The sequence below is a fragment of the Dama dama genome, chromosome 13, assembly GCF_033118175.1.
Source record: "Dama dama isolate Ldn47 chromosome 13, ASM3311817v1, whole genome shotgun sequence".
Taxonomy (NCBI): domain Eukaryota; kingdom Metazoa; phylum Chordata; class Mammalia; order Artiodactyla; family Cervidae; genus Dama; species Dama dama.
Genome location: NC_083693.1, coordinates 39,204,578 through 39,217,632, shown reverse-complemented (window position 1 = coordinate 39,217,632; position 13,055 = coordinate 39,204,578). Strand labels below are relative to the sequence as shown.

Below are 13,055 nucleotides of genomic sequence, written 5' to 3'. Positions count from 1 at the left end.
CTGTTTTAATCCATGCACATCTCACTCTCTCACTATGCCTACCCCCCACCCCCGTCAGAATATAGCACAGTGGGCATATTTAGTCACCTTGATTGATCGATGTTTCCCAAACTTCTGTCAACCACATATTGAGGGATCTCCTCTTTTCTGCCTTCAGATATGATTATCTGCTTCAGTTCTAATTTCCAAGTACCGGTGCTTTTTTAAGCCCCAGGGTGGAATTCTTATTATGTCGGCTTTCCTTTAGGATGTTAAAGATTTGATTTCGAGTATCTGTAACCAGAATCTGACTCCTATTGGTCCACTCAGGCATCTGGGCATCTCTTTCTTCAGGCAGGTCCTGAATTCTGTCCACCCTCTCACTATTCCACCTCTATTAGTCCAGTTTTGTTTTGTTTTTTAACTTTTAATTAAAGGATAATTGCTTTACAATATTGGCTTGATTTCTGCCTTACATCAGTATGAATTAGCCATAGGTGTACCTATTGTCCCCTCCGTGGTGAAACTTCCTCCACCCTTTCCCACCCCTCTAGGTTGTTACAGAGCCCCTCTCCAGTCATCCCACCCTCTCCTTCCTCCCATGTCTTTCTCTAGGTCTGCATCTGCATTGCTGCCCTGCAAATAGGTTCATCAGTACCATCTTTCTAGATTCCATATACATGGGTTAATAGGCAATATTTTTCTCTTTCTGACTTACTTCACTCTGTATTAATAGGCTCTAGGTTCATTCACCTCATCAGACCTGACTCAAATGCGTTCCTTTTTATGGCTGAGCAGTATCCCATTGTATATATGTACCACAGCTTCTTGGTCCGTTCAACTGTCGATGGACATCTAGGTTGCTTCCATATCCTAGCTGTTGTAAATAGTGCTGCAATGTTTGTTGTTTCTACTTTTCTTGGGATTAAGAGATGGGAATGAAGATCAAATCTGGAAGGTATGGTGAGACTTGAAGAGACAGGACTGCTAGCTAGATCCACAATTACTTCCTCTGGCAAGCATCTTTCCACTCACTGCACCTTTTTAATTTTTTAAAATTTTATTATTTTTTTTACTGCACCTTTTTTAGAAATACGTTTTGTCACTTGCCTTTTTCACTTTAAACAAGATATCCTTGTCTTTAAGAATAATATTCTTACACATAAGTCTTTTGTCCTTTATGAGCCTTTTAGATACACTGCTTAGTCATACTACTGGGTATGAGAGAATGAGCATTTCTAAGGCTCTTAATACATGTTTTTTTCCAATAATGCCAAAACTGGGACAAGAAATGTCATTATCACTGTAGTATTAACAATTTTTTCCCTGTTCCACCCAGCCACTAGGACACTTAGGTAGTGAATCTCAAAAAATTCAGTGAAAAAAACTGGAGTGAAACAAAATGAAAAAATGTGCAGGGTGAAATTATAATGATTTTATATTACAAGATATCCTATAAAACATAATAGCCCACTAGTTTTATGATACAACTATATACCTACATTGTTAAAATGCTAAAAATCTAGTGCCATCACATGAACACAAAATTCACAGACAAAACAACGGTCAGTATACAAGCAAGTTTTGTGGGGATTACATACACATCTGCTTCTGCAATAAATGTTCCATTTTTGAAGTATACAAAACACAAGCTTTATAATCTATTTTGGAAAACTTATGAGCCAAACTCACATCAAATCAAAACAAGCTGAAGCTAAATTATTTTATAATGAAAAAAAAAAAAAAACTGGCATCAAGTGGAAACCATAAATTAACAAAGCCAACACTGGTGTTGCACTAGGCTTCCTTGAACTCTGGGTATTCAAACTACACCACGTGCCTGTCTCTGTACTGAGAATACAAATTTCTTAGGATACTGGAGTCCTTAGAAAGCTCCTAATAATGTACCAATTTTAATTTACAAATATCAAATTTTAACAAACTTTACTCATGTAGGTTGCTATTGAGGAAAAGGGCAGATATTTTTAGATCTGTGGGCTACTGACCATATTTACAAAATATTCATCGTAGAGACTCATGGTCCTGGCTCCCTGCTCCAGATGACTCGTGGGTGCTTCATCAGTGCTGATGAATAGCCAGTGGAAGGAGGAAATGACACCATCACCTAGTTCTAAAGCATGGAGGCTCATGCAAACATAGAACTTACATCCTGCCTCTATCAAGAAAAGGCCCTTTCCTCCAGTAATACGCAACTTTGTAGCATGAGATGAATTCAGTTCTAAATGTTCACTTTAACATAAATTACCATTAAAAAAAGATCTATAGTATTAAGGTTATGTTCAAAGCAATTTGTGGAGGGTCTTATTCATTAAATCTGTATTTTATATATAGTTGTACTAAAGCGCTTTAAGGGGCATTGACAAATGAGAACTAGAATCAGTAGGTATGAGCTACAAGGTGAGTTCAACTTGAAATAAAATTTAACCATCAAAACTCAGTCAGTGGGCTACCAAGTGCAGTAGACAGTCTCCCATCTCTTGAATGTTCAAGAAAGGACTGCCCAGTTAGATGATGTTACTTGTACAAAGGATCCTGCTTTGGGTGAGAGATGTCTTTTCAACTCTAAAATGTGATTCTATGAATCTAAGTACCTATTAGAATGACCTGTGAATCAACTTCAACTTAATTGTTTCCTCAAGGCTATCCCTATTGCAAACTTTATCTTGGCTTTCATTCTCATTTAGCAGTCATATTAGGAATAACTAATGTCTGAACAGCTAGATAACATGTTTGAAGAGAAATGTCTGGATGGCATCTTATTTCTTCTTAAGTTACAGTATTTTACTTTCAATCACCACAAAGTATTTTATAACAAGAGTCAAATATGTGATAATACAATTTTCTTTATTAAAAATAATTTACAGCATCAGTAACATATACACAATTGTCATCAACTGAACTTTGCCTCCAATATATTTCTATACAATACTTAACATTACTGAACTTAAAACTGTTATACTGTTTTGTTGGCTTTAAATAATAGACAATGATTTATAGTTGCTTAAGTGAGATATATGGTTTCATAATGACATACTATGTGTAAAATTGATAAACATCAGCACTATCACACTTCAGGGGAAAAGTCACTACCGAAGACTAAGTCCACCTCCTTCCCCTCTCTTTTAGTATTCCAAATCAAACTAAGATAGGGTCAACATCCAGTATCTTAGCACTTCCTCCTAAACCTAAAGGCAAAAGAACGGTGTCTTTTAATTGAACTAAGAAAAATGTCAGTCAAATAATTTCTCCTCATCCTGTCACTTAACACTGAGAAGGTGAATGCACACAACACTGTTTCCCTATGTGTAAACCACTAGAATTTGATTTAGGTCTTAGCTGTGCTTTTTGTCCTTCAGTACCAATGAAGTGTGACTCCCAGTGAAAACTCAGCACTTTGCTAGAGGGATTCTAATACAGCTCACTCAAACGTCAGCCTGGAGACACAACAGAAAATAACAGCTGTATCTCGGAAACTTTTTAGGTATACTAATAGCAGTTCAGTGACTCGATGACATTTTCATCAACTAGCAAACCCAAAGGCATGAAATATTGCAATGGTATGTAGCATAATGTTTCTTAAAATATGACAAAAATGCTCCGGTTGATAATGACTTTTGAAATTGTACTGTTTACAGCGCTAATTTGCTTCTTTCATGGGCCTATCATATTTCTTCCCACAATATTTGTGTATTTTTTTAAAAACACAAAATTATCTAGACATAGTCAATAAAGGAGATATGAAAAAACAATAAAAACCAACAGGTGCCACAGTTTTGCAAACACAATTTGGCTGGAGGAAGAATTACAGGTGCACTCAGGGTCATATATCCACGACTCTCTTCCCCAGTTGATAGCCATTGCTGATCAAGTTTTTTGGTTCACTGTATATAAACAAGAGATTTTAAGAGAACCTTGATTTTGTTCCTGAAATACAAGATCTGCTTGTACTTTTACTGGACTAGGTAGACTGGAAATGTAAATGCTTAATTTATAGCTGGCTAGCTTCATCATCTCTTCATTTCCTGGATCTGCTGTTTATGGTGATGCCCAGGCCTCTGACCATAGGCTACAAATTGTATTACAGTACAATTTGTAGCTTAGAAATAATATAGATGTTTTCCCCACATACAATCTGGATTATCATTTTCTCAAAAGCCTATAACTGATATTTTAACATTCAACTTGTAAATTCTCCAACCTTAATTCATGTTTTCATGTAAATTAAAAACACATGCACTGACAAATACACAGCATAATAAAATATCAAGAACACAATATGACTTGAAAGTACCAAAGAAAATACTTATAAAAATTTTAAATAAAAGGGAAATCATTTTGCCAAACTCTAGTCCATCTAATTGTCTAAACACACAGAATATTTTTGAAAGATTGTATGACTGATTATGTGCAAAGTTCTCAGTGGTCTTTACCCACTGGTTTGGTAGTTTCAGCATTTTAGCTTAAAACAATTTATTCTGTGCAATGTAAGCTAATTCTGAATTGCAGTAACTTAACTAGGTCATATGATGATCTCTATGTGGGGGGGGGGGGCAAAGTCACTACAATTAACCTTCTGCCTGCTAACTTGAACTTCTTAATTTTTTAAAAAAGGTATAGGACTTTCGGAATTAATCATCCAACCTTTTCTTAAAAGTCACCAAACTTTTTGTTAACAGAACATTTGATGTGGTAAACAAACATGCATATAGAGAAAATATGGTATTCAGACAGCAATAATTTAAGTGTTTTATCCTAACGGTCAGCAAAAGCATATATAATTAATAGTATCATGCATCCCAGGTGAAATAATGATTCAAAATGACAGGAAATTGATTTATATAATTAAAAAGAAACCAACATTTAAAAAATGTTTAGGGTTGAGCAACCATATAATTTAGGGTGGAAAATTTAAAAATCTAGAGGAAATCATGTTAGTGTTTAATGATTAAATAAAGTTCTCCTTAGCAACTGTAAATGAGTGTGGAATTTTGATTAATGATACCTAAAATATTAGGTTATAGAAGTTACAGTATCACATAAAGTGAGCAAAGTAATCTAATCCAATTAATATAATGCCATCTGAGACTTGCCAGGGTCACAGGAGCAAATTACTGAAAAAATAAGGGCTGCATATGTGGTACATATTTTCACTGCTAATACATGGTGCTACACAATCAACTGTATTCTGTAACAGTCCACCTTCAGATGTGGAGGAAAGCTTGGCTGGATTGGACAGAATGATTGTGTCTGGGGCAAGTTCTATCCTTTGACTGAGACAGGATAACCCTGGCTTATATTACAGACTAAGAATGCCACTATGTCCAGCTCAATTCTGGAAAGGAATGAACATATCTGAAAGTCCATTTATAAATCAGATTTCACCTTCCACAATTTTAGAATTAATCTGGCTTCTTAAATTTCAATCCGCTACTCTTAAACCAACAAACAGTAGTATACAGTTTTATAGGTGCAAAACTAAACAAGAGACTTCAGGAAGGTTATTCATATAAGAATCTTCAACACAAGTTCAAATTCTGCTTTTATTTACAAAATGGTCTGATAAAATAGTCCCCCTTACTTATAGGCCTCTTCCACAACACACTTTACACATTGATTTTAGCAATGTTAATAGCACCATTCGTATATTATTTAAAATCGAGATTTCATTTCAGTCACTACGTTGATTCACAATCATTTACATCCATGGATGAGATAAGTGGGCATACTGGGACTATCTGCAGCTCCATGGGAAGGATTCCTGGGTCCAGCACAAAAGGCTTTGTTTGCAGTCACCAGTTATGAAAGGTATCCATGGTGAGTAGATACTATGAGAATTTTCGTGCCACAAAGTTTAGTAATCCTCCATGTTTGTACAATGTTATCTCCACATCATTTTCAAATGAAGCAATCACGCTGAATACTTTTCCAGTGCTTGTCTTTAAACAAACAAAAACATCTCACATGAGTGGTAAAATCTTGTAATGTTACTTAGTGGTTAAGACCATTTGTCTTCATATTCAATGACTATACTTATCACATATTCTGTCTGAGAAACATTTCTCTTGCTTGAGAAACAACTAAGATACCTAATTATAGGCTTCACAGCTAAGTAGAAAAATATTTTCATCCCTAATTCTAAAGAACAAGTACTGTTATCACTTAAAAGTATTAAATCATTCAGATTTTGACTTACTAGTTAGGGATGTTATACTCATTACTCATGTTCATTTTGTTAAAAATCAAATATTCATTGCATATAATCTGCTACTCGTTTTCCTTTTTTCTTAGTTGTAAAGTCTGTGTTACTCTAACCATGAACACTCAACTCGGGCTTCAAACTAAGTGGTGTACATGCCTGGCCTAAAAATTACAGTAGCACAGAGAGCTATTAATGAGGAAAAGGAAGTTGAAACATGTAACTGGAAGTTCATGTTTTCTTTTTTCTGGACTAAGTATACATGTTCTACTTTTCCTCAGAGACCAACTATATTAACACAGGTTTAATTACAAACAAAATAAAGCCTTTTCAAACTACAATTTGTTTACTAGCTCACATTAGTATATAATTTACATAAATTGTTTATTACTCAGTTTACAACCATCTAGTTAAATATATAGTACTGTACATGATCATATATTTGAGAAATTTAGGTATACCTTTATATTTAATATAACTCCAGGAGACAGTTCTTCAGGAAATGTTAAAGAAAATGTTTCTCTGCCAGAGAGGCCCAAGGAATCTGCACTTTCTCCTGGAAGGAACTGAAGTGGAGCTATGCCAATTCCAATCAAATGATCTTTGTGAATTTTTTCATAACTTTCAGCCAAAACAGCTTTCACACCCTGTAAGAAACATGCATTTTATTTCCTTCATTCATCTCTGAAAATTGCTTTACTAGACAATTTTAAAGGGGAAAAAACTCTACTTTTGTCTTTTCTATAAAAACTTCAAACCCATTACCCCATATAAAGGTCAATATTATATCAAAGTATTTAAAGAAACCTTTTACAGATTATTTTCCTGTAACTCTAAGTAGCTCCTTAACTCCTTCTAACTGTTCTCTATAACCGGAGGCAGTTGCTTCAAACTCAAAAAGGGCTCAAGAAGATTTCTGTTTAATTATGGTAGATCTAACACATGTGTTTATCAACACTCCCTCTTAAACTGCCACTAAAATAAGGGAATAAAGAAGTATAAGCCCACAGCAACAAAGAGAACAGGATGTGCAAATTCTGTAAATATTTAGAAAACAGAGATAGGTGACTAACTTAGCAGAGAATGTTGAAACTACAGACTGACTAACTGAAATTAGAGTGATACCCAATCGAAGATTTGAGTCACTCTGCAACAAAGAACCTAGAAAGGACTCGAGACTCAGAGGCATAAGGTTCTCAGAATACTGGGATACTAGTGAGAAGTCTATAAAAAGAAGTAAGATCTCCAGCTCAGTCCCCACTCAGAAAGAGTGGAGGCTATTCTTTGGAGAAAATAAGCTGAAGACTTGTGTTTCTCTACTTTTTCCCATTATTATCCTCCTAAGGAGCCTTTTTTTTTAAAAAAAAAAAAAAGACATTTCCCTTCTAAACACTTCTAAACACTTCCCTGCTAAATCTTTCTCCTAATTGCCCACCTCCCAAAATTCAACTTCACAAAGATACTGTGTATCTGTTTATGTATATATATGTGTGTGTACTTTACACATACAAAGAGTAAGATTTTGTTTCACCCCTTGAGAGTGCATCACCCTGTAGAGGAGGGATACTCTTGACTAAGGAGGAACACCAGGCTTGCAGGAAGGCCAGGTGAGAATATTATCAGACATGGGGCAGGAGTAAGTCTGTTTCTTCAGTGGGTCTCCTTCCATGAAGAAACTGCATGGCCTCAAGAGAAAATATTTACAGATACTGATATACAGGGCTCTCTCAATGAAAAAGGTAGCTTACTATTAGTAAGGCCGACTAACAAAACCCAGCCCACAATCCCAGCTTGTAATCATTTTTTAAAACATCTAACTGAATAGATAGCCAAGGATCAACAACTATATGAGGAAAGTCTGAAATATTTAAAAAAAAAAGGGGGGGGGCTATAAAACTTCAGAAAGAGAACTTATAAATAATTAATATTCATGATACAGGAGATACCTCCTTTTTTGATAGTGGTTTTTTGTTGTTCTTTTCTGTTTTTTTTACAAATTGAAGTTTTGTGGCAACTCTATGTCAATCAAGTCTACATTTTTCCAAGAGAATCTGCTCACTTCATGTCTTTGTCACGTTTGATAATTCTTGTAATATTACAAATATTTTCATTATTATTTGTTGTAGTGATCTGTGACAAGTGATCTTTGATGTTACCATATGACTTGCTGAAGGTTCAGATAATGGTCAGCAGTTTTTATCATTAAAGTATTTTTAAATTAAATGTACAATTAATTTTTAATTACATGTACAATTTTTTGGATACAATGCTATCACACACTTAGTAGACTACAGTATAGTATAAACATAACTTTTGTATGCACTGGGAAATAGAAAAACTTGTGCAACTTGCTTTATTGTGATAATTGCTTTACTGCAATGGTCAAGAACCAAAACTGGACTATCTCTGAATTATGTTGATACTTAAAATTATTATCTTACAAAGATGAAAGAATTAGGCTTATTCCTGCAACTCCTTAATAGTATCTACATTTTAAGGAGGGGGAGGTTAAAGATTAAAAACAAATGACATTTGTATGATTATGATAGCTATGAAGGCTGTATCTTGACCAGCCTTTTTCACAAATACAATTGTAAAGCGAAACACAGTATGATAAGAAATGGCAGAAAGCACATATCACATGACTATTCTCTCCAGCAGATCCCCTATTTGCTCTTCAACAAAGAAATGGTCTCAAGAGAGATGTCTTTTAGCAGATAGCTAGGGACCATCATCTTCTATTTGAAAACAAAAGTAAATCTTGGCCCACTATCTCTAAGTCTGTTAACCCTTCATGGAGCAAATCAGAGAAAATTAAATGAAAAAGGGGCAAGTAAAACTACCAATGAGTGTAAATAATTATTATTATAAAGCAGTAATTTGAGACAGAATCTTCTTTCCCTCTACTATATTTATTTTCACAAATAACACTGATGTAGTTTTAATCAAATTCAGAGTACTAAAATGCAACTAGGGACTTCCCTGGTGGCTCAGTGGTTAAGAATCCACCTGCTAATGCAGGGGACACGGGTTCACTCCTTGGTCTGGGGAGATTCCACATCCCAGGGGGGGACTAAGCCTGTGCACCACAAGTGCTGAGCCTACGCTCTCGAGTCCTCATGCTGCGACTACTTAAGCCCCAGAGTCTGTGCTCTGCAAAAAGAAAAGCCACAGCAATGAGAAACCCACACAGAGCAACTCGAGTACCCCCCATTTGCCACAACTAGCGAAAAACCATGCACAACAACTAAGATCCAGTGCAGCTAAAAATAAATAATAATAAAACACATAAATAAAACCTAAAAAAAATTTTAAAGCAACTAGTACAATGTATATAAGATCACCTAAAAAAAAAAAAACAAACCTATAAATGAGATCCAAGTAGACATAAAAAGTCTAAATAAACAAAATAAACATTGATAGAATGTTACTGACAAAAAGGAATATTTAAAACTCTTTGAACTTAAAGATAAAAATTAAGAAGCAATACCAGCAAGTATGGTCCTTTGGCAGCCCAATCTCTTGAATTTCCTGAACCATATTTCTTTCCTGCTAAAATAATCAGTGGGATACCTTCTTTCTGGTACAGCTCTGCAGCCTCAAATACATCCAGCTGTAGATTAAAAAAAAAACATAAAAATTTTAATACAAATTTTAAACTAGTTAGCAACTGCTTAAACACTCTGTGTACATCCTTACCGTCTGTCCTGATGGAAAATGAATTGTTTTGGGAGCTGGTTTTCCAATAAACTTATTAAAAAGCTTGATATTTGCAAAAGTGCCTCTTGTCATTACAGCATCATTACCTCTTCGGGCTCCGTAAGAGTTGAATTCACGAGGGGTAAGGCTGCAAGAAAGTCAGTTTTTATTTCAGGTGGAAAATAATCACATTATTTAACTGTAAAACATTTAAAAAAACCACTTTTTTATTATGAAAAATTTCAAGCTTGGACACAGGTAAAGAAAACAGAATACCTAGGACCCTATTACTAAACTACAGTAATTAGTTCATGGAATCTCTTTGTTTCTTCTATAGTCATCCTCTATTAAGACTGTTTTGAAGAAAACTCAAGATTATCACATTTTAACTGGACATGTTTCAGTTTGTTTCCCTGAAAGATATGGACTTAAAAATACTACCTTGATACAAATAAACAAAACCTCCAAACTTCTTAGTATCAGCTAGCCAGTAAATATTCAAATCTCCCTGGTTTTCCTCTTTAGCTGTTGGTTTGCTCAAATCAGATTCAGATATGTTTTGTAAATTCCTTCAGCTTTCTCAAGTCTTTTTTATAATCTGTATGTTCCGTCTCCCTCTTTGTCCCCTAATATACTTTATCTAAAGAAATGAGGTTTTGTAGTACAGTTTCCTATATCTAGACTGCACTGACTACATCGCCACACTGTCATTTCATATGCTGTTTTCCCTCCTGTATTTCTTATTAACCAGATGTCAAATCTAGTGACCTGCTAAGAGTCAGGGTTTTTATTTTTGCAATGATGCTTTATAGGTCTTACTTCCATTACTTCCAGGATACCCACTTCTCTTTCTGAAATGCTACCAGAGATTGACCATCATCACCTAGACTGCATTAGGGACTGCAAAATGATGATGTTGTATTTCTATTATTTCTTCATTTTTTAAACTGGAAAACCTCTATAAAGACAAACTTTCCTTCATCAATGATTTGGTTATATTGAAATACATTCCATACAGAAAAGCCTTTATTGTTAAATAATGAGATGGTTCCTCATCATCTTCCAAAGGTAACTTAGGTGTTTTTTTTTCTTCTAGTATCATTATGAACTCATGGATTTAAACATATTCATTATGTTTCAGTCCACTCCAGTTATTCTTTATTGATGCTCAACATGTCCCATCTTTGAGCAGTGACAGATTTCAAGTTGGGTCCTGAAACCTTTTGACAGAAAGCCTGGTAGTTTCTGACAGTTCTTGCTCTTTCTTGGTTTAAGAAACAGAATCATCTTGTACACTTTCCAGTTACCAAATCTGGAATCAACCATTTCTCCAAGAAGAACTGGTTGCTTGTACTAAGAATTGGTGTTTAGACAGCATAATCTGTGTGCTGTGGATGTTCTCTGCTACTGGATTGGTCACTATATAAATGAACTTTTAAGGACAAGAGAAAACTAGGCGTAAGCATCTCAACAACCAACAAGCAACGCCCATCTATCTTTAACTTGCTCTTTTATGTTTAGACAACAACTGTTCTTCTAATTTAAACATCTTACCTCAGGATGTGCATTTAAACATTGGTGATGGGGGGTTTGAGTGTCTTTTTTTTTTTTTTCCATTTATTTTTATTAGTTGGAGGCTAATTACAATATTGTAGTGGTTTTTGCCATACATTGACATGAATCAGCTATGGATTTACATGTGTTCCCCATTCCGATCCCTCCTCCCACCTCCCTCCCCATCCCACCCCTCAGGGTCTTCCCAGTGCCCCAGCCCTGAGCACTTGTCTCATGTATCCAACCTGGGCCGGCGATCTATTTCACACTTGATAGTATACTTGTTTCAATGCTATTTGAGTGTCTTTAAAAATAAAAATTCAAACTGATGACTACTGTATTAACTATGCTAAGAAATCCGTATCATAAACTAAAAAAAATATAAAAATTTTGTATTTGAGAGAATTAGTGACTTTTTTTGAGGGGTGGGGGGAGATGGAATCTGTATCACAATTATGACCAAGATGGAAATTACAACCTATTAAAAAATATTTGGGCGAAAGAAAACTTTTATTTCTCACCATATAAACAAAAACTGTATGTAAAACAATCTGATTTGTTTTCACTAAATCACACCAGAGTTGCTATTAGCAATTTCTACCAAAAAGTGTTTTAATTCACACCAAACTACAATTAACTAGAAATTCAAACACAGATTTCACAACAGGACTAATGAGATTATAATAAGAACTATGCAGTATTACACGTCAAACCAAGCTGTCAAACGTAGCACTGATTTTTATAAGATATTTTCAATGAAAACTGTCGTATGCATAGCTCAAGCATCAAAAAGCTAATCAGGCAGTGGTACCGCAAGTTCTACCTTTAGCAAAATTTTATCTCTGGTGTCAAAACAATTCTTTGAAGAGGGAACAACTCTTATGTTATTAACCATGTAGCAATGAAACAAAATCTTTCTAGTTTTGGATTTATATATCCTATGTAAATGATTTTTACATTCACATTTATTCTTCTTGTGAAATTTTTCAGCTCAAGAAGATCAAGCCTAGCCTACGCATGTATATCTTAGAGCCCCAAATACACATTTAAACTGTGCAGTCCAACAATGGAAGATGGTTGGAACCATCAGGCTTTATTTGGTAGGTGAAACCAATTAGACTTTTCAACAAAGTAGCACTGAAAAAGAAAAATCTTGTTTCCAATCATTTGTTTACTTGAGGACAAGGGTTCAACTTAAGATAGGAATTTCAATTTCTAAAGTTACAAGCAAAAGCAAGTACAACAGGTATCCTAGTTATTGCTTAGGTCAAATACACTGACAATCAGACATCCATGATAGCATATAATTTATAAATTCTGGATAAAGGAACATGACCAGTAAAAGTCTCTTAATAAATAAGAAAGATAAAACAAAAACAGTCTGTAACCCTATACACATACCCTCTGTTTGTCAAATACTTAGCAGCAGCACTACTCCTAGCGATGCTTCCAGCAGGTGATATATGATCTGTCGTGATACAGTCTCCCAGGTATAATAAGACATGGGCATTTTCAATAGACTGGAGTGCAACTGGCTCTTTGGTCTAAAAGGTAAAAAAATATTGAAGGCGTTTAGCTCTTCATGAGTTTTTTTTCAACTTCTTAA

General features: G+C 34.9%; 1 protein-coding gene across 1 annotated transcript in view; it reads right to left on the bottom strand.

The window, feature by feature from the left end:
• Positions 1 to 5,526: 5,526 nt before the first annotated feature.
• IREB2 (iron responsive element binding protein 2) overlaps positions 5,527 to 13,055 on the bottom strand; it is a 46,598-nt gene continuing 39,069 nt past the window's right edge. The window contains exons 18-22 of the mRNA XM_061158904.1: positions 12,851 to 12,993; positions 9,896 to 10,043; positions 9,687 to 9,809; positions 6,658 to 6,843; positions 5,527 to 5,936 (exon numbers count right to left, since the gene is read on the bottom strand). Coding sequence (XP_061014887.1) covers positions 5,826 to 5,936; positions 6,658 to 6,843; positions 9,687 to 9,809; positions 9,896 to 10,043; positions 12,851 to 12,993 — 711 coding nt within the window. The 3' untranslated portion in view covers positions 5,527 to 5,825. The remainder of the gene's footprint in view (positions 5,937 to 6,657; positions 6,844 to 9,686; positions 9,810 to 9,895; positions 10,044 to 12,850; positions 12,994 to 13,055) is intronic.